This window comes from Pinus tabuliformis, chromosome 9 (assembly GCF_031772625.1).
Source record: "Pinus tabuliformis cultivar Carrire ecotype Pingquan chromosome 9, CPIR1, whole genome shotgun sequence".
NCBI classification, from domain to species: Eukaryota; Viridiplantae; Streptophyta; class Pinopsida; order Pinales; family Pinaceae; genus Pinus; species Pinus tabuliformis.
The window spans coordinates 721,810,475-721,833,531 of NC_142307.1; the positions used below are offsets into that span (position 1 = coordinate 721,810,475).

Below are 23,057 nucleotides of genomic sequence, written 5' to 3' on the forward strand. Positions count from 1 at the left end.
AGTCTACCCATTTTGAATTATATTTCTAATAATACATGTTTGAATCCCTCGCAAGCGTTCGATTTTAGTTCACCTGACGGAACCTCCCATGTTTATCGGCGGCGAACCCCACCTATATATTTTCATTTTATATCGATTGTGTTACGGCCCAAAACTAATCGATTTCGTTGGCGGTTTTCCTGAAGTTTCCACAGAGAGCCGCTATCCAATCGCAGTCGTAAATAGACAGCCAGCCCATTGCGGAAATAGAAGGAAGAAAGCTCACTAACGTGTAAAACATCGGCAAGAGAAAATGTCGGGACCGGTTGTAACTACCTACCCTCTGGAAAACTACAGATTGGGGTCCAAAGATCCCAATATGGAGAAGGACACCTCTGTTCAAGACAGGCTTGCTAGAATGAAGGTCAAGTAAGTAAATGCTTCAATGGCGACTCTCTTGTTTTGACTAAAAGTGAAAAGTGATCATGATTACCTCGATAGTTGGTTTTAACATAATCTAAACGCTTTTTTCTGGGCATTGATCTGTTACGGTTCCCACGCACGGTTACCAAACCAGAAAAATTATATCCTCCTGATTAGCCCTCATGAACCCTAACTGGCTTGGACTAGGGTTTACGGTTTTATTTTTCACAGGTTGTTATACTTTGTTGTTTTATTATGTTGATGTATATGAAATTCCGTTTGCACACTCTATTCATGTACCTTTTTTATAGCCACCAGTGCCGGCTCCTATATATTGAAATTTAAAATATTGAATGGCGAAGGCCGAACAGGTCAATCATGACCCAAAAGTGTTGAAGATATTGGAAGGCGTTGTGCACCCGAAGTCTTCCCCCGGTTACCCTCTCTATAAAGATATTTACCCAAACACCCAGCAATCTCGGTTTCTTATGTGAAAAAGATATATACGCTACTGCACGCAACAACCGTTCTCATCCCTCTTCTCCACTGTAAAAGTCTCGCATGATATTTTTTTTTGTTTGCTTGCATTATTATATCATCTACCTGAGGATAGACGGGTTATTTTAATTAGAATTCAAATTGGTTTGCCATGTTTTTTTCAGTGGTCCATCTCGATATGATTAATATTGTACCTATCGATTTCACATATTAAATATCGACCAGATAAAAAGAGTCAGTCGAATTTTATTAAATAATGGCGCCACCTTTGTATGAGCAGGCAGAATCCCCACTAAAATCTATTTACTATCGACCAATGATTATTGATGGGTTTGATTTTAAAAAAATTTAGCACACCTTAAATTATAATTATTATAAAACATTGATACAACTTAACACACCAGTGGGCTCCACTTCAAGTCTCTGAGGCGCCACTTTTGCGATGATATCTGGGTTTTTTCAGAGCGCGATGATATCTGGGTTACAGGGGTTTCATATCTGGGTTACAGGGTTTCGGAGAGCTTAACTGTGGGATCCTTCAATTTTTTCCTCAGCTACAGGTTAGTGGAACTGTGGGATCCTTTAATTCTTTTCGCAGATACATGTCACTGGAGGAGGCCTTTAATTTTTTTTTTGTAGCTAGAGGTTCGACTGTTTACACGTATGGTTATTTGAAGCTTTTTATGGTTACTTGGAAGCGTCCTCATTTTGGGTTGCTGTCCCCACAGTGCACAAATCATTCCCATCACACTTACAATTTTAATAGTCGTTTCATTTAAGCAAGTATATCCTTACATGAGAATACGGCTACTACTCCGTGCGAACCATGAGAATACGGCTACTACTCTGTACGAAGCATGCTGTCTATATCACCATGTCCCTGAAGATAAATATCTTGATATTTTGGCTGTTGTGGTTTTCAAATTGGAAATTTCAAAAAAATGTGATGATAAAAGTATATATTATTATTCAGATTAACCAAAATTAATTTTTTAATCTTAATCATGAGAGTCAATCAGAACTTGTGGAACATACATCAAAATACTATGTGAGAGGCTAATATGCTTTCCTTTTTAGTGGAAGGTTAATGAGAGAATATAAAATAGATATGATGCGAAAGAAATAATATTAATATAGAGATTGAGATTTAGGTGTCATTCACAAAGTTGCTCGATGTAATCTTGAGAGGTCTTTAGGATACCTTCTACTTGTATGGTGTACTTGTATGGTGTAGAACTCTAGATAGATAGCTTAGAGATGTGTAAGTTGTCTTAAACCCTTTGTCACATTAAGGGTGCATGTAGAATTATATTATTCTTTAGATCAACCAAAAATAAATTTGAATAGTATGGGAGTCAACTAGAATTTGTGGAACACATGCAAACAATATGCTGAAATGTTGAAAGCGAGTTGTCATTTACAAAGTTGCTCAAGGACTATGTAATTTTGAGAGTCCTTTAGGATACCCACTACTTGTATGGTATAGAACTAGTAATATAGTCAACCTATGAATGCATGGGGTTGTCTTTACCCCTTTGTCTCACCAAGTGCACATGTAGGACTACAGAAACATTTAATTGTCTAAGATGCTCTGATATTGAACATAATTTGGCATTTCCTTGGAGGATGTGAAGTTGGCTCTATGGTTAACCAAATATATCAATTCAATTACGTTGAGTCTCGGGATGAATACCTCAACATGTACAGGTGGTCTTGAAACCAACCCACAAGAATCCTTTATGATACTTGATAGGTAATAAGAATATTCGTAATATTTCAATAGGGATTCTATCTCTATTTTGTAGCTATGCCATATATAAATCAATGGGTATCAGAAATATTGTTGTTGTAGTGTGTGCATGGAAGTGCATAGGAATGAATATTCTCCAAGGTTGGATCGAATGAAGTCCACTTTTCATTGACATTAGCAAAAGAAGTGTTAGTTTTACATAAATAAAGTCTCGAGAGCCATTGTGTCCTATGTCACCTATAATAGTGAGCGGGTTGGTTTTTGTTAATAAAGGTCCTTGAGCTTGCGTCCTATGTCACCTATAATAGTGAGCAGGTTGGTTTTCGTTAATAAAGATTCTTGAGCACATTGTCACCTTCGTAGTTACGCTATTAAATTCTTTTTACCACATTCAGTGTATCATTTTGAATTAAATCTCTAAGTGAATTATGTGCATACAATGCTAAAAGTATTCTTCATACACAAGCATAAAGATTAAACTTTAAAAAGAGCACAAAAAGAAAGGGAAAAAATTTCAACGCATAATATTCTATTCGACATTCCCTTCCACTTCAAGGGCATGCTCATATAATGTTCATGAATGACCAAGAAATGGTAGTTATTTGGGACTCAAAGGACGATCCAGTAGTAGAAAAATTTTGGGAGTGCAAAAGCAACTCATATAACCTAAAAGCAACTCAAGAAAAAGTCGTGCTTCATATTCTTAGTATTCTTAATTGCAAATCCAATAACTGGCTGAGTAGAATTAGGGATGTGCTCCATTGAGACTCTCTACGAGCATGTAGACTCTGATTCATTAGTGTAAAGGTCTTGGAATAAATTTGTAAGCTTGTAAATTATGAAATTTTCCAAAATTCTAATAGAAGTGTGCCAATGGGTTTGGAGTATTAAGGCATCCAATAGGGTTCAGTTCTTGTTGTGGTTTGCCTGATCCCAATGAAATTGTTAAAGGAGGGATGAGGTTGTTGATGTTAATAGGTCAAGAAGGTATGTTTTTATACACCTAAGTGTTTAGGCATGTAGAAGTTGCCTTACTAACCCTTAAACTTAGTAATTATTTTAATAATTAAACTGATTAAATTTTATATGAAGGAGTGAGTTAATTTAATGAAATTTGAAGGTTTTTTGCATTAGTGAATTCAGTGAACCTCAGTTGTTGATATAAAGTGATGTTGAAATCTAATCTCAACCGTTAATCACTTTGGAGATTATAATTATGGATATGATCAATAGCCCAAACTTATGAAATGAAGGGTATGCAAAGGGTTAAATCACATCTCAACCACAAGACATAGTCTGAGTGAGATCTCAATGATTGGGGGGAGATGTAATTTAATTGAAGTTGGTTTATTCCTTTTGTACTTTAAAATCTTTCTCGTGTGCTTTTCACATATATTTATAATCCATAGTGGATCTTTCACCTATGTGAACTAAATGTGAGCATGGAACACAACTTCAAAATAATATGATAAATAAGTTATATAATAACTTTTTAAATAATAGAAGAACCTCCCTCAAATCGCTCAATGCATTCATGTATCCAAATCACATCTACCCTTAATAACACGTACATGACCTCTATATATGCCTATTCACTCATTACACGTGGTCTTTCATTCAATCAATCACTAGTACATGTATTTACCCCATTACATATACATTTAACCACATATATGATTTCATTGGGGATATATTGTGTATTCTTCAGCCCCTAATATATGCCTCTCTTAGGGTCATATAATAGTATCTTCTTTCAAAACTATTTGTTTGCAAAGTTTTCTAGTAAAGGAATTTACATGAATGGTGATCCATCAATTCAAATTCAATTCTTTTCAATGTTAATACTTGATCACTAGTTGTTGCATGGTTTTATTTCCTTTAATTACACATGTAATTGTTATGGCTTTTCCAAATTGTTGTAGTAGCTATTCATTCATATTAATTTTTTGTATAATGGTTTTGTCATGTTTTCTATGAATATTGTTGATTATTCCATCCTCTTCCTTGATAATGTTGATGTCAATTTTTTTGTCTTCCTTGAAAAATTTCTTGGTAAATAAGGGTGTTGATATGGTTTCACCCATGATCGTCTTTTTTTCATTTTTCACATCCATGTCATCCATATTCTTTTTAGAGGCATGACATTGTCTATCGTTTTCACTTGGTATTTAGTACTACCTACCTTTGAAATAATCACATTATATTTTATTTTCATATTTTCAACTTGATATCAACTTGAATTATTTTTTACTGACCTTACAAAATTTTGTCTTTTTTCTCTTTTTTTAAAGTTAAAATGCAATTCCATTAATCGAATCCTTATGTATTTCCTTAATTTTGGATTTCATTTCTAATTTTATCTCAATGATATTTTGGGTTTCTTTAACTTGTCAATTTCCTCTTCAAGTATTTTGCTAGAATTCCCTTCAATTGTTTTGCTATTATCTCTATCCCTATTCTTTGATTAAAACTCATGTAGATGCTTTTTCATAATTTTAACATCATTTTTAAGTTCTTGATTATGCTAATGAAACCTTTTGATTTTACCATTTCTTTTCAATTTTTAATTCTTCCCTTAATGAATTCTTTCCCCACTTTCCTTTGTCAATATTTTCTTGCCTCAATTTATGAACCTCCTTTACCAATTATTCATTAAAGGCTTGTACCTTGTACATCTTAACATATTTAATTTTGGTTTCTTATTTCTTAATTTTGAATTTATGCATCTCTTGCAGTGTTGTATTGTTGATTCATTTAGCAAAGAGGAGATAATATAATTCTTCCCATTAGTATTTTCATCAATACTAGCCTCTTACTTAGAAACCCCATCCCAAAAACAACTTTGTACCAAAAGGAAGTTGAGAATTATAATTCTATTTTTAGAAAATTAATTGTATTTTGTGAAACCCAATGCATGACTGAGACTAAGAGAAATATTAAAAATAGATTCTTTACTAAAAGTGTAATGAAAAGGAAGTTTTAATTATTTTCTAATTTAGGAGTTTGTGCAATAGATCTCAGAGAGGGCAGCTGGAGGATATATTTAATGGTGTCTTCAATTTATTATTATAGGAGGCGAGGGTTTCACTATCAGTAAAGATTGTAAAGGTTAGGTGTTAGTCCGAGTTCAATTTTTTTTTCCCATCTTTACTTCAGTGTCTAAGTCCTAGGACTCTAGGTGGTATGGTTAAATAAAGGTCAACAATCCGTTCGCATTCATCACTGGTCCCATAACTCACGTAGATCCCATGTATCAAATTTATTTCTAGGTTCTTATGCACTACAAAACTGTTTAGGAGTTTTCATACCGCACAAACCCAGTCTAGGTGTTTTTGTAGCACAAAATCTAGATTTTGCACTGGCTGCGCTATGAAATCGGGGATTCGTGCAGATCCGTAACAAATCTCATCTAGCTGTCATATCTGTCAAAATCCGTTATTTTTACATCATCAGTTGTCATTCCACACACTTTTCCTATTACATTCAACTACTTATCATCATCATTAAGGTCGTTAAATGTCTTGGTACGCTCAGATTGCAAGTTTCAAAAAGAGGCCAAATATTCACAGTCATAATTATGATTGCGTTCATTGCATGAGGAACAAATTGGCAAGCATTCAATTTGAATTCCTTGAACATCAAGCGAGGCAGTTTTCAAGCGAGGCAGCTATCAAGTGAGGCAGTGATTGAAGATTGAGACAGTACCTGTCTTTCAAATTTTCATTCTGCTGAAGTTTCATCGAGGGGTCTACAGAAAGAAAGGATCACAGGTTAGGAAAATGTCTGAGGAATGAACCTAAGCATTTAGATATCCTCCTAAAGAATGATGAAGTGGAACAAGCCTTCAAACAGGTTGGTTGTTGGAGGTTTTGCAAAAAACTTCAAGGAGGCCATATGCAAGTCACCAAGGAATTTTACTTAAATTTCACAGGACTGAATTCGAAAGTTGGGGTGCTCGAATTGCCCATCTCTATAGAAGTTATATTTGTAGTCACTGAGATTCCAAGGGGACAAGAAAGATGGTTTAAAAATTTCAAGTTTGAGATGACCCCTGTTGGCATTATGATTCAAATGTTGTCCTTGATGGAAACTCACTCAGAGGTTGGTACAGGTGCTCAGAGGTTGGTACAGGTGATGGCAACTTAATCAGAAGACAGATCTTAGTACAGCATGCCAAGGAAGTTCATATACGCAGGTTCGTTAAGCCCAAGTCGCGTGTACACGCAAGTTGGATTCAGAAAAAGCGCGTGTATGTGGAAAAGTACCTTTGGTCCATGGTGGTTAGTCCTTGGAAGTTGTGCCTATGATTTCGGACCATTGTGTCTCGACGGGCGTGTCGATCCCTAGTTTTGAAGTTGATGGTATTGTGTTACTATGGTTTTGGCTCTTGGTATTGAGCAAGGCCTAAGGCTATATAAGGAGAAGAAGATCATTAGGCAAAAATATCTTTCGACAAGGCTTGAATATCTAAGAGAGAAAGAGATCTGATATGTAGGATCTGGGTTGCTTGATATGAGCTAAGGAGAAATCACATCGGCGGATGGAAGACTAGATCTAAGGATAAATCGGGATCTAATGGTTTGAAATGCACTATTATGATATGGTTAATTATGCGTATTTCTAGATCTGCATACTGTCGCAATATTATGTTCTGGATCTAACTGATGTCTGGTACAGCTGCAAGTTGAGAGAATCTATTTTTAGATCTGTACGCAGTTTGGCTTAGGTAAAAGTGCGTGTATACGCGGGTTTCGCTCATTGAAGTAGCGTATATCTCTTAAAGCTTGATTTTTGGGTTTGCAGTTGGATCTGACTGTTATTACAGAGTTCTGTAGACTGCTCTGTGTTCTGGTATCTGGTGATTGACAGGGTTCAGTGGTTCAGTGATTCAAAGTTTGATAATACTAGTATTGGTTGTTTTATGCTTCAATGATCTGTTCTGAAAGTTGAATGAATTGGGGTCTACAGATTGTAATGTTGTGCTTCAGGAATATCCAGTCTGAAAATGTATGAAAGGTGGTACCTGAAGGAAAGAAGATTGTAGGTCAGCACCTACGTACTAGTATCTTGGCTAGTACAAGAGCAAAGGGGGTTGGAGCTCCCTTCGAAGGAAGCTTGGAGAACGAGAGAAGGTTGTAGCCTTCTGCAGGTTGTAGCCTGCGTACTGGTATAAGGCTGCACCAGTACAAAAGATTGTAAACTGAAGTTTCATATTAAAGAAAGATAGAGACAACTTGCAGCAGGTGGTTTTCACCCACATTGGGTTTCCACCTTACATCTTGGTGTTCATGTGTGTGGCTTTTGATCTGTTCTGTTATACTGCACCTGTTTACTGTTAATGTGGTGAATAATGTCCTGATGAACTTAACTGAAGAATAAGCTAACTAAATTATGAGTTTTCTTCTTATACGCTGTTTTATTTAGTCACAGTAGCGTGTACACGCTGGTTCACCTAACTGAAGTAGCGTATATGTTTCTGAGCATTGAAAAAGTTTGATTGATCTAATAATACTGATTCACCCCCCCTCTCAGTATTATTTCCAACAACCCCCTGTAAAGAATTTATGAAGCCGAAGTTCATCGATTCAGACTTAAACAAATTTGTGCCCAGGAGTTTTGTTAAAGACTCATATGCGAATTTACTTACCTACATACATAGGTACTTCACCTGCGAGGGAAGGTATCATAAGGTGTATTCATATCACTTCAAGCTTCTGCTACATTTCACAGGAAAGATATCTCTTGATTTTCCTTTCTACTTATTTCGTAGCCCTGGCAAAATGTGTGATAAAGTTTAGTTAAAGAAGGAAGCTTGTGAGACCTCATTGTTTCATCGCGGCTTAGTCAAATTGATCATTTTGCATGAGCTCCAGAAAGTAGATAAGAAATGGTCCGTGTTTATGTTTATGTCTGGTTTCAAAAATGAAACTGGCCTCAACCCTCAGGCTACGAAGAGTTCTCCACTGGCGGTTAGGAATCATGCAGAAACGAGATCGAGGAGATTCATAAAACTGAAAGCTAGGAAACAGGTAAAGGAGCCCACTGGACCATTGGTAATTCAAGACACACCTCTAAATTCAGAGAAAGAGAAAGCTCAAAGCAAAGAAGGTGTACACGAGCAGTCTTCAGGTGAAGCAGTTCAGAGAAGAATAACTAGGAGCTAGTTAGCTAAAGAAAAAGGCAAGATAGTGGTGACTGAGGAAAGCCCGGTTTCAAAGGGAAGTCTGAATGACTTGCTTCAAGCTATTAACATTGAGGAGTCTCCTCTGGTTCGAGCAGACTTGATAGAATCAAGTAAAGACAAAACCCAGAAGACCAAAGCCTTTAAAAAGCTCAAATTTGATGATCAGGTTTTTAAATTTGTCTTTAAGCCAAGAAGACCTGTGACCAGGCATTCAAAAGAGGTATATCTAGAGTCAAGTGAAACAGAGGAGGTAGCAAAAACCCATGAAGAACCTCAAGAGGAATAAAGTGTTGAAGAGTTGAAGAAGAAGTTGGAATTAACAAACCTTGAAATTGCTAAACTGAAGAAAGCCTCAAGGAAACATGCAATCAAGGAAGCCCATTTTAATAAAATGGAGGCTCTATGGGAAGACAAAACAATTTCAATACCTGAGGTGGTTGACGGTCATGCACAATACTATACCTGGTCAGTCCCTGCAATAAAGGAAGCAAAATTCATCAGAAAGGTTAATATGAGACTGAGAGTTGGGATCAGAATTATGAAGAGGAAAATGAAGGATTTGAAGATACAACTAGGACAACGGGAAGGATTTCCTTAGCTAAGGAAAATCACACAGCAAGTAAGGTTGAGTCCTAAATTTTGATGATTTACCTTTTTGAAGTTTTCCATGAAGAATGGTGCCTCTACATTTAGTTTTGAATAGTTTTAGGGAAGATGGAAAGGACATTTCAAAATAAAGAAGCTTAAGATAGTCAAATTTTGGCATTAAAAACTGTGTTTTTGTGATTACACAGCAGTTTCGTAGTGCGCTACAAAATTGATGAAGATGATGCCTAATACACAGCAGTTTTGTAGCGCGCTACGAAACTGCTATAGCTGCATATTTTGATGAAGTTGACCAATTTTGAGGGACAAAAGCGAAACCTTTTTGAAAAGGAGTTTCTGGAGAGAGATCATTTACACAATACAAGCATCCAGCAAAGGAAAAACGAGCAAAGGAAAAGCTTATATGAACCATAAGCCATTTGTTATAAAAGTGATCAAAGCTAGTACTGTTCATCATACTTCAGGCAGCATTAAAGAGGTTTTATCTTCATACAGGTGCATGGGAAAGGTCTACAGTGCATTAAAACATGATAGTCCAAACATTTTTGTGTAATCAAATACGAATAGCAGGGATAATTGATTTCAAATATCCTTGTGGAGACCAAAAGCAGAAAAACAAGGGTGGTTTCCTACTTTCCAGGAGCAGTTAATAGATGAGACATTAAGGGTCAGCAAGCAGTTTCAAACATCCACCAAAGCTAAACTGAAGAAGGCCATATGTCAGAGAACGAATTTGGATTTTATTTAATGCTACTACCAACATGATGAAGTGTTAATCCTAATTGTTTTAGGTCTCTAAAAACTGCTAGTTAGCAGTCAGTTGCATTTATTAGTTAGTTTTAAGTGTTAATAGGTGTCATCATAGGAAGAATTCGAGTTGCCCTCATGCTGGAGGAGGAATCTCGTTTATGAAAGAGCTCTATATATAGCAGAAGAGCTGATGTACAAAGGGTTGGAAAATTATTCAGAAAAGCTCTCATATTTGGATTTATGTAAAGACTCTATTTTTAGAAATACAGTACTTTGGCTTTGCTTCTCAGGAATCAGAAGGAATTCGATGCTTTGAATATCTTGTATTGTTCTCTTCTTATTATCTACAGTGGTATGAATGTGTGATTACTTAGAAATCACTAACAGTGCTCTAATATCCTTCTTGCATTTGTAAATTGTGTTGGTCCTTTGTGTTTCTAGTTTATGCTACATGCATTGAGTTCTAAATGCCCTGACTTCTATGTAGAGCTAACCTTATTGTCAATACTGAAGCATATCTGACACCATAAACCTAATGGATACTTTCTAATTGTGTTTCCACCACTCACATTTTTACATGTGTTTCACAAAAGTTAGCCATCTTACTCATAATCAAGAATCATTAATCCTTTGAGAGAGCCCTCTCAGGTTGAGGAGGCTAAGCCTTGGCCAAAAGAAGGTTTCAAATAGTTACTTAAGGTCTACCTGATCAATAGCCTATCAGGAACTAGTTTTGAGATAACAATAAGATTGTGTAAAAACCTCATATCCATGTAAGTTGTTAGGTTAGACACAATCACCAATTACCTTGTAAAGATCAACAAATTCTTAATCATTTTGCAATCATTTTTAAGAACATTGTAGATTCATATTGATTGAAATGGCACCCAATGGTTTTTTACCTTCATGGGAAAATTTTATAGGTATTTTCCCTTTGGAAAAACATTTTGACTTGATAGGCTTTGGGATGATAGTTTGTATAAGGATAATGAGATGGAGTCAAATAAAAACAAGAAGGGTGTTAACGAGAACCTAGCTCTAATTTATTAGTCAAATAAGGGTAGAAGTAAATGACCCAATCAGGGTAAGGAAATGAGTGAGGAGTCAGGAAAGGACTTGATCAAAATATAGTGTTTTGTTTATTGTAAGCACAATCATTATACATCACAGTGTTTAGAGAAGGGTAAAAAAAATTAACAACAAATGGAGATAGTGGTATTTATAAAAACTCAGATGAATGAGTTCATTACAAAAATCGAGAAGGATTCTCGATGATATCTTGCCTTTCTACTAGCATAATTCCAAGGGACATGTGGTATGCGGGAAACGGGGCATCCCAACATATTACATCAACCTAGAAATTATTTTCTAGTTTGAAGAAAAAAGGCTTAGAGTACAGGTTGAGGTTGGCGATGATTCCAAGTATCCAACAAATAGAGTTGGCACTATTCCATTCTAGCTCAAATTAGGAAATCACAGTATTCAGATCGAAAGGTCACATCATAGCGATTGTCACACATCTAGCTAACACTGAGCATATTTTGATTGACACCTTCCACATAGAAAACATTTTATGCTTTTGTGCTTTGTTCAATACTGACCACTCCTTTTCCCTTGATTGTTACAAGAGTGTTGTTTCCAAAAGTGACATTGCCTCCACTGTCTTTTTCTTTCAGTGACAAAAAATTGATTTTGTCCCCAATCATATGTTTCGAAAAACCAGTATTCATATACCATTTGTTCTCCTTATTATGAGCCGATAAGACGAGGCAACATGGCATGCTATTTTTGGTCTTTTGTTTCTAGCTTCCTTTATCCTTTTGGATATCCTTGTGTCTGTCGTTTTGATACTTAGATATGTATTCAAACTTGCTTCTACACTCAATGGACTTGTGCCCAAAATTATTACACTTGAAGCATTCGACTTCACTTAGTAGGGGAGAGAATACGTTATGATTCCTAAGTGAGGAATCATGAGAATTATGAGTCTATGTGTATCATATCTGAGATTTTCATCTCTTTCAACTTTGACTTTTCTATAATCAATAGATTTGTGTCCAAAGATATGACACTTATAACAATGACCATAAATCAAATAGGGATTCCTATTGTTAAAAGAATTATGAGATTGAGTAGGAAAATACCTTCATTGATTGAATAATTGGTTCAATTTCCATTTACGATCTACTCTTTGTTTAGTTGATCTCTTGTCTGCATGAAGTTTTTCATGATGTTTTTTCCCTAAGACTTTGTGCTTCTTGAACTCTTGCAAACCTGAATTTTATCTTCTTCTTCCCAATAGAAGATTCTTGTGTCTTAGAGTATCCCACTCTAGTTCTGATTCCTAAGGGCCTTTGAAAATTAAGGATATGATTTAGTCTTCTTGTCCCTTCAACAAATTTCTCGTTTAGACCATTTTCGGTCTTTTATTCATGAAAATGATTTCTTAGGGATATAACCTTTGCTTCAAGACAGTGACAATTTTCTTCCCATTCTTGAATCATATCTTGAAGCACCTCTTCCTTTCTTTTGGCATCCTCCAGCTCAAATTTCAAAGAAAAAAATCATCTTTGCATACTTTTGAGCTCGTTTCCCTTTTTAACTTGAGCAACACTTATTTCAGTTGCTTGTTCTCATCTTCTAGTATCTCACGGTTTCCTTGTTCTCCTTTCAGCAGAATGGCTCGACTATTCTTTCTCTTGATAACTTCTTCAAGATTTTCTTTCTGATAGGCGAACTCCTCATCATCATAGGTATATATTCCTTCTTATGTAAACTACGACTATTCCTTTAGCTGCTTATTTTTCTTCCTTTCTTTCTTCAACTCATGAAGGGAACTGATGAGTTCCCCTTCAATGCATACCACTCCTTCCTCTTCTTCCTCTTCAGATTCCATAATACCTTGTTTCTTGCTGTTTGTTTTGAATTCCATGAGAAGATACTTATATGTCTCATTTTCTGATGAGTCTTCACAGTCTAATTCTAGTGTTGAGTTATCCTCTTTGGAATAAAAGTCCTTCTTCTTGTAGGGTTTCTTCTTTTGATATGTCTGACACATATTTCTAAATTTTAGGTCTTCTTCTCTTTCTACCTTTTCTTTGTAAGGGAATTTGGAAGAGAAATGTCCAACTCTTCCGCAATCAAAACACTTAAAGGGAAACTTCCCTTTATATTTTCCTGAGCCACGCTTCAATTTCTTTACTGTTGAGCCACCTCTTGATCAGACTCATTGTTGGAGACGTCTTGATGAACTTTGTGTTACTCTGCATTACTGGATACTTTGAATGTCTCTTCCTTCAATTTATATTTCTTCATTGCTACTTTCATATCCTAGGTTTTCAGAGTACCATGTAGCTGATCCATCTTGAGATCTTAGAAATTTTCTCAATAAATGATATTTTGGTATTAAATATCATGGGTAGAGACCTCAATACTTTCTGAACGATCATATCTTCCTTGACTTCTTCACCAAGTCCTGTAATCATATTAACCACTTCATCAACTTTGATGAAGTATTTTGCTATGCTTTCATTATTTATCGTCAACCTCTCAAACCGCATTATGAAAGTCTAAAATTTCGTTTGCTTGAATTTATCACCTCCTTCATGGTACTAGTTAAGCTTTTCCAACATTTCATAAGGAAACTTACAATGTATAACTTTCATAAGTTCTGATTGACTAAGACCAACAAGAATGGCATACTTAGATTTACCATTTCTTAGTTACAATTTCTTGCCATCTTCATCAGTGGGTGTAATATCAAGGATATTGTAGTTTACTAGCACTGAGGTACAAACATCTACCCCCAGGGACATAAGATATGCCTCCATTCCTACTTTCCTAAAATCATAGTTGGCCCCATCAAAGATCGGTACCCTGCTTCAATAAACTTCTTGACTCTTTCCTATTCATAATTCCTTATGGATCTACCTTCCAGTGTTTAAACTGTTACTGAAGGAACTTGGCTCTGATACCAAATGTTGGAATAAGGAATTACTGAGAGGGGGGATGAGTCAATAATTCAAGAAAATGGTAATTTCCTTTCTCTTACACATGTTCCTGGTTCCTTCTTATGTTCTTTCACATGTGAGATAATTCATTCATGAAATAGTGAATCAATAAATTTTTAGACATACATACTCAAGTAATAATCTCATGAGCAACACGCCTTTGACACAGTGTTTTCATCTGGAAACTTAGAGGGAAAAAACCATCAATTTTTTGTTTGTTTTATGATGTAAATTAAGCACTAGCTTAATTACATTTGTTTATTTGTAAGAACCCACCCACTGGAGGCACCGACCCCCTTTGTTTAGAAAGAACCAACTTTCCAAGAGGTGCCTACCTCTTAAGTATGAAGGAACCAACCTACCACTGCCATTGTTCTACTATTTCATGCAATTCCAAACTGAAAATAGAGGCATACAATTTTACAAGTAAAATACCAACTAATGGTTGTCTGCAAATTCAACTTCTGCACTCTGCTTTTTATGCTCACTTGTAGTATATCTCCTCATTTTTCTCATAGAAACACATCCTTTGTGCTCTTCCTTCACTATCCAGGGCTCTCCACTGAATGCTCCTCAGCAATACCCTTGCAACATACTGCTTAGATGCACACACTCACTGATTTTCTCTCTCACATATATGCTGACTATTCCCTCTTAGTTCAATGGAGGTTCTACATTTTTTCCAGTGTTTCACTTGAATCGATGTATCCAGTGTCACCATAAACACTTCCGAACCATGTACCCCTAGCATGGCACTCCATTCTTTTGTTGTTTCATACTTTTTTTAGTTCTGTCGCTGCATTAAATCATGAGGATGGGCATTGATCACTTCTTTGTCTCACTGCATGACTCTCCATGTTGTGTATTTAATTTCAGTCCCCTTACACATTTCAAGAGACTCCCCATGCATATTTATGACACATAGATATCTAGCTGTACATGCTCATGGTGTCATTGTTGTTATTTTACATTTACAATGTGTAAACTTGGGGTCCCCGACCAAAAAATCTATTCCTCCGCATTTAATACCATAACTGTTGATTGATAAATGTTTAATGGGTCGATGTACCATCATATCAAATCTTTTCCATCATAGTATTGTGTAGTGGTGTAACACTAAGAAACAACTAATTTCCTACCTTCGACTATGTCTAACACCTTTTGATTTATCACTCATAAAACTTCCACCATAGGACAGAGGGCAGTAACCGAGGGCTTATCCTTAAGGGGATAAGACTTTCAGACCCCCGCCTGGGTCTATATTTCCTTTGTTATGCCCTACGCCTTTGCTTTTGTGTTTGTTCCATAACCAAGTGCTAACACTATTAGAGCCCATATTGCCCATATTCCAGCAACCACAAATCGTCGATCATCAATCATCGATAGGCCCCTCTGTTAAGCCCTAGCCCTTGGTTCCTTAACACTTCGTGATTGTGTGCTATCCCTCATAACAAAGCCCTCTAATCGATGATTTCCAAGTGTGTCTAACGTGAAAACCATCGCAAACCTTTGATCGTTTATTGCTGATGTCACATCATCACCTGCCACATGGCACTCTGTGATTGGTGACATGTGTGACACGGATATGGCCCATTAGTTCATCCAAAACAACTGAAGACACCTTCCATGTGTCCTTCCATACTGCCACATCATGATGTCATCAAAAACCACTTGGCCTTATCAAAACCAATCAGATCCTGCTATATGTCCACATCAGAGATCATCTGAGACTATCATTTGTCCTTATCAGATCTAATCAGATTCCTCCATGTGTCCTACCTAGAGGAGAGAGAAAGAGGCCTTGCCTTCCTTGGTTTTTCAAAGAATTCCTTTATAAATTCGTTCTTGGCCTCCTTAGCGATTTTCATAAAGAAAACTCAATCTTCACCATTTAACTCAATCGGCATTCACAGATTGCAACATCCCAATGCTTGTCACTTTTGAGAGTGTCGAACACCGATCACCAATAATCCATGTTGTTGATCATCGAATATGAAATTGTTGACATCACATAAGAATTTTGATATTGAGATATCACTAATAGCTAATCAATGAATTTCTTCCACTGTGCACTGTGCCTTGGAACCTTTAATTGTTGATATGCAATATGCTGAGACCTCTAATATTGTGATATGAGTAATTAATCGACCAATTTCTTCTGTTATGCATTTCACCTTGGAACCTTCAATCACCAATATGTGATATCATAGGACCTCTGATCATCGATTAGACACGTGTCTGAAGGACACCAACTCAAACTTGAAATTTCACAAGTTTTTCCTTTGTTTTCTTGTTTGGAGAGACAAAACATCAACTCGCTCTAATTTTTTTCCAGAAGTCCCTTCTAGGACTTCCACATACGATTGGAAATATTATTTGGAGCATTATCCAATGGATGGGGTCTAATTATTCCTTCATCCCATTTTCTAGCTCAGAGAGGGCTCCAAAGTCTCTTCACAACTTGAATCAAAACCACCAAGCCATGCAGCTTGCAGCTACCATGAACTTCCTTTTGGACACCCAATCATCATGTTGAGCCTTGTTTGACATCAATGCCAACACTTATACAACTAACCACCTCAATGCCATCAAATGTCCAATAGACAATATTTTTATGTTGATTCTAATCATGGATTTGATTCCTTATTGAAGGATAAATATGATGAGCATGGTTTCATGAGAATTTGAGCACTTGCTATTTTCTTTAGTGGTTGCATGTCATGTCTAGTAATATATTTCAATTCCCCATTGAATTCCTGGTGTGCATTAGTGTCCTATTTTATTTCATACTCTCTCATATTTTCCCTACTTTTCTCACATCGCTTTTTCCTCAACACAAAAAAGCATATATTTTTTTTTGGCCTAATTCAAATTTTCCAATTTCTCTCAAGGACAATTTTATCCAATTTTGTCTATCCAAATTTATTCAATATTGGTTTTATTTTAGTTTGAAAATTCAAAATTGACCTAAGGATAATTTTGTCACAAGTTGAGTTAATTGAAAATACTCCAAGATGGTTTTACCCAAATCAAATTGGCTATAATTATGCTCAAGGATATTTTTATCACATAATAACTTAGGAATATTTTAGTTAAACTGAAGAATGTGCCACATTCAATTTTTCAGCTTTAATTTAGTTCGTTAGATGGCAACCTAACTCTACATGTTTTTCTGAAGTGCCACATTTGGGTAATTTGATCTCTTACCTTCCCTATGAACATTAGAGGAATTATGGGGAGGAGACTCTTATAAATAGGTAGAAGAGTGCAAGTGATAAGGAAATGGAGTTGTTATACATGTTACAAATCAGCCTTAGCTTGCTCATTTTTATGACTGAAAACTACACTGGAATGCTAGAAGTGGCATACTTTAGCATTGTCATGGAATTCAGGTTATGTTAATTTAGAAAAAATTGGGTTTATTTTACCAAATATTAACATAACAATAATAAAAATAAGACAGGATAATATCCCCATATTTCTTTATTAAAATTGTTCATTAATTGTTTCTTTGATCCATGGTCGACAATACCATAACATTTGGATAAAATCCTTTCAAGCAGAACTTGACTTCATCCAAAAATATGATATATATTACATTCTAAAGTCTGTAATAGAGGACATACAACTAAAAATAGGCATGTTTACTTAGTCAAAATGGAATATGTTCACAAGAATTCAGTCTCTAAGAATGGATGCATGTAAAATATAATAAAGTAATGTCCAACCATGATAATATGCTTAAGGGTACACTTAGAAGAGCTTGCAAAGTGGTGTCATTGAAGGTGCATGAGAGAAATAATACTCCACATTCTTCCTAGTAAAATGATCCATAAGAAACCTCCGAAAATAGCAAGCAGCCCTATTAACCTAGAAATTTAACCTTTTAGAATCTGAAGATTTTGGTAGATCTATAATAGTCAGTGCAAAATCTAGAATAATTTGGTTTGTTGTGTCACATTCACACTTTCTTTTTTGTTTTAGGTGGTTCTATCCAAGCACATCGATGTGTTGCTAGCCTTGGATGCAATTTTTTCCTTGTAAATCTACAAAATAAACACCCAAAACAAGAATGCAATGGTTTTCTTTGACCATCAATTTAGCGACCAAAATGGTTATAAACGATTTATGGATAAAGTGGTGGAAGTATCTCCAATGTTAGATTCAGCTGGAGAAAATAAATATATATAGAGAGAACTTCAAATGATAGACCAAGAAAAATTCTTAGAACTTATAAAGTATTGGACAAGAAATCATCAAAATGCTCACAATCTCAAAATCGATATTTCATTTACAATCCAAGAGGTTGGTTGCGCTATAAAGAAAATTAAAAAATTGATACAATGATGTTCCTACATAAGAGAATATAATAAATAAATGAGAAAAATCAACAAATAAATAGAAGAATTTGTCGTTGTTGAAGAAGATCCCCTGTAGTCCAAGAGAAACCTCTCCCTTTTAAAAATGAAGGAGGTAAAATTACCCACGCAAAACTCTCCCTAAGAAAATGTAAAATGATATGAGAAGAGAGTTGAAATGTTCATGCACTTAGGTGAAATAAAAGTGATGAAACCTTATCTAATTCGAGGGAAAAGTGGAGTAGATAACTCATATTATTTGTGGACTAGAGGAAAGGTGGAGTGAAGTGAGGATAGGGTGCAGAGAGAAACTAATTCGCACTAGTCAACTAAGGACAAAGGGGAGTGAAGTAGTAATGCATGAGAAATAAATTGGTAAAGCGATAGGGTGAGTTGGAGATGGAGTAGACATGTGCATGGGAAAAGAGGAGATGATGCTAGTCCAATTTAAATTGAGAGAGAGAGGCAGAGAGTAGATAATGTGGAGCAAAGAGTGAATCCCATAATCATGGATTAGTCTACATCCCACAACTTATGACCAAGCTACCATGTGTCACAACTACGCTAATATTATTTTACCCTAAGAATTAATTGAAACTACTCTAAGATGCTTTTACCCAAGTCATTTTAGATATAATTATGCTCAAGGATATTTTTGTCTCATAATAACATAGGAATACTTTACTTAAACTGAAGAATGTGCCACTTCACTCTATTTTTCTTCTCCAATTTATTTCATTAGATGGCAAGCTAACTCCACATGTTTTTCTTAAGTTCCATGTTTTTGGTAATTTGATCTCCTACCTTGTTAGGACCCTATAATAATAGTGATTCCCCCATTACTATTGTCATTGTATCCCTTAATGTTATTATTATGCCCCTATTGTCCCCATATTGTTATTAGTATGCCCCATAGAAACCCACTATTTTTATTTTTGTGCCTTTGTATTATTACTGTTATGTCGGCTTGATTATATTGTGACCCCTTAGACTCCTATATATATAAGGGATGTTTAGTCATTTGTATCATCCAAGAATTGTTCATTTGTGCAATGTAAAGGAGGTTGACCCCTCGAAGAGGATGAATTGTAAGGGGTTGATTTATCTTTTCTATCTTTTTGTGAGTTGGTTTCGTAACATACTTTTCCTAAGCAAATTATAAGAATTATAGGGGGGATACTCTTATAAATAGGTAGAAGAGTGCATTTGATTGAAGATGTAAGGAAATGGAAATGTCATACATGCTACAAGTCAACCTTAGCTTGCTCATTTTTATGGCATAAAACTACACTGGAATGATAGAAGTGAAATACTTTACCATTGACATGGAATTCAAGTTATGTTAATTTAGAAGAAATTGGGTTGATTGTACCAAAGGTTAACATAACAATAATAAGAATAAGACATGATAATATCCTCATATTTCTTTATCAGAATTTTTCATTTATTGTTTCTTTGATCCATGGTTGACCATGCCACAACATCTGGATAAAATCATTTCAAGGAGAAATTGAGCTCATCCAAAAATAGGAAATATATTACATTCTCAAGTCTCTAATGGGGGATGTACAACTAAAAATAGGCATGCTTACTTAGTCAAAATACATTATGTTCACAAGAATTCACCTGCTAAGAATGGATGCATGTAAAATATAATAAAATAATGTTTAACCTTGGAGAATATGATTAAAGGTCCACCTATAAGAGCTTGCAAAGTGGTATCATTCAAGGTGCATTAGAGAAATAATACTTTACATTCCTCCTAGTAAACTGCTCCATAAGAAACCTTCAAAAATAGCAAGGGGTCCTGTTAACATAGAAATTTACCCCTTTAGAATGTGAAAAACATGGTAGATTTGTAATAGTCAGTGCAACATCTAGAAGAAGTTGATCTATTGTGTCACATTCATTTTTTTTTAGGTTTATCATTCAAACCACAATGGTGTATCCCTAGCCTAGGATGCAATTTTTTCCTTGTAAATCTAAATGTTGTTTAGGGCCTCAAAATGACTCTGAAAGTTTAGAAACTGAAAAAATGCTAAAAATAGAAATTGCTACAATTAAGGAAACTGAAAAATTTAAAGAAAAAATGGTGTGGGTACAAGTGGAATTAGTGGGAAACATTGTTTAGGGCCTCGAAATGACCCCGAAAGTTTAGTACCCAAAAAGGTTCTAAAAATAGTAAACTGTGCTACAATTAACGAAACTAAAAAACTGAAAGAAAGAATGGTGGGGGTCCAAGTGGAATTGGTGGGTGGCCACCAATATCCACTTGGATCATTCCTCCTCCCTCAGGAAGAAATGGTCCCCAATCCATTGAGCTCCTCCATAAGATGATGAATATTCTGTTGAACTTGATCCCTGGTGAGCCACTTGCCTTGGTAAAGGAGTTGGCCTACTTTGACAACTTGATACAGTTGGATCTTCTGCCGGAAAGTGTGCTTGATTTGTGTGTCCATGATCTGATTAGTTGTGGCTTGTTCCTTGCAATATGGATTTAACTCTATAGGTGTGAGTTGTTCTCTAATGTCTAATGTATCTAGCAATGGTGGGAAGTATGGTCGAAGAAGGTCCACATTGAACACTGGCTGTAAGCCAAGGAATGGGGGAATGTTGAGTTCAAATGCATTGTCTCCCACAATCTTGTTAATGGTGTAAGGATCATATCAGAGTGGTTTGAGTTTCTGATAGGCTCCGGTAAGGCGTTCCTTTCACAAATGCGACTAGACATTGTTGGCCACCTGAAACTTGTGTGGCACCCAATGTTGATCATGTCACTGCTTGTACTTGGCATTTGATTTCTCAAGAATGTCGTGGACCTACTCACTGATATGTTGGATGTGCTCAATGAAGTTGTTTGCCTTATTAGTTTTGGACTAGACATGAGTTGAATCTACCTAAGTAACTACAAATGGCATGGCCATATCAATGGTACATAGTCGCTAGAATCCCAAGCCCACCTGAAAAAGGTTGTGTCCAATCTAGTTGTGGAGAGCCCTATTATAGTTGCGATGGACATATGGATGGCTCTCATCCTATGGGCGTGGATGCTATGAGTTGTACGTGCATAGAATGTGTATGATCATCCTGTTGATGACCTCTATTTGGCCATTAGCTTGTGTAATGAAAGCTGTGGACTTAGTGAGCTTGGTGTCCAGCATTGAGTAGAGACTAGACAAAAATGTACTGAGGAACCTGCTGTCCCTATCTGAGATGATAGACTATGGGATCCTAATGTGTACCCACACTCGTTCAAAGAAGAGTTTAGTAAAGGCTTCCACTGTGATATTCTTCTTGTAGACAACCATAATGGCCATCTTTGAGAACCTGTCAACGAGTACAAAAACCCAGTCATGTCCCCACTTAGTAGAAGGAAGGCCCGAGATGTAGTCAATGGTGATGGATTCCCAAGTTCAACTAGGGGTAGGTAGCGGAGTATAAAGACCTTGCTTCTTGATGGTAATTTTGGTAATGGCACGGGCCGTGCAGGATCTAATGTACTTCTCAACATCTTGTTGAAGATTCGACCAATATAAATACTTCTGTGGTACTGCCACTGTCTTCTCGACCTCGAAATGCCTAGTGGCCTAATTGTAGTACACTTCCAAAATCATCTTAGCATGCTCACTTGAAGGAAAACAAAGGTGTCCCATGTATCATAATAGGGCATCCTAGAGGTGAAAATTGCGAACATGATATCCCTCTAAGAGTGTCTAGCATGCGTGGTTGAATTCTGGTTCCCATTTGTAGAGAAGTGGCCAATCAGAAGTACCATGCCCATAAGAGTTGAGCACAGTGGTTGATGCCATGTTTAGTGGTCGGTTGAGGAAATTTGCAACATTATTGGTGCTACCCTTCTTATACTTCATATTCAAATGGAACTGTTGTAGGCATGTGGACCACTTCTAATGGTGATCATTCTGCAACTTCCCTTGCATCTGTATGAAATGTAGGGGCTGATGGTCTGTGTGGATGAATGTTTCCTTCCACAAAATGTAATGCTTCCATTGATGGTAGGCTTGCATAATGGAATACATCTCTTTGTCATAAGTGGGATACTTTCGGACTGTGTCTAAAAGTGTCTCACTGTGATATGCCATTAGATTCCCCTATTGAGTAAGTACTGCCCTAATAACATAGTCAGAGGCATATGTCTCGATCTCAAATGGTTGTTGCAAGTTTGGTAATGTGAGTACTGGTGCAGAGGAGAGGCCATGTTTCAACTCTACAAATGCCTTCTATTGAGATTCAGACCAAAATAATTTTTCTTTCGCTCCTCCCTTGGTGACTTGACTCAAGTGCCAAGTGATATGAGAGAATCCCAACACGAAGCTGCGGTAGAAATTTGCAAGACCCAGAGAGCTGTAGAGATCTATTAGAGTACTTGGAGCTAACCAATTCCGAATGAATTGGATCTCGATTGGATCCACATGCACCCCCCATTCATCAATAATGTATCCCATATACTGAACTTGGGTCAAGCCAAAAGTGCATTTCTC

At 36.2% G+C, this 23,057-nt stretch overlaps 1 protein-coding gene across 1 annotated transcript in view; it reads left to right on the plus strand.

Annotated features, from left to right (window-relative positions):
* The first annotated feature begins 292 nt into the window (after positions 1-292).
* The window catches only part of LOC149150716 (pre-mRNA cleavage factor Im 25 kDa subunit 2-like), a 43,827-nt gene continuing 21,062 nt past the window's right edge, over positions 293-23,057 (plus strand). The window contains exon 1 of the mRNA XM_089442915.1: positions 293-408. Coding sequence (XP_089299041.1) covers positions 293-408 — 116 coding nt within the window. The remainder of the gene's footprint in view (positions 409-23,057) is intronic.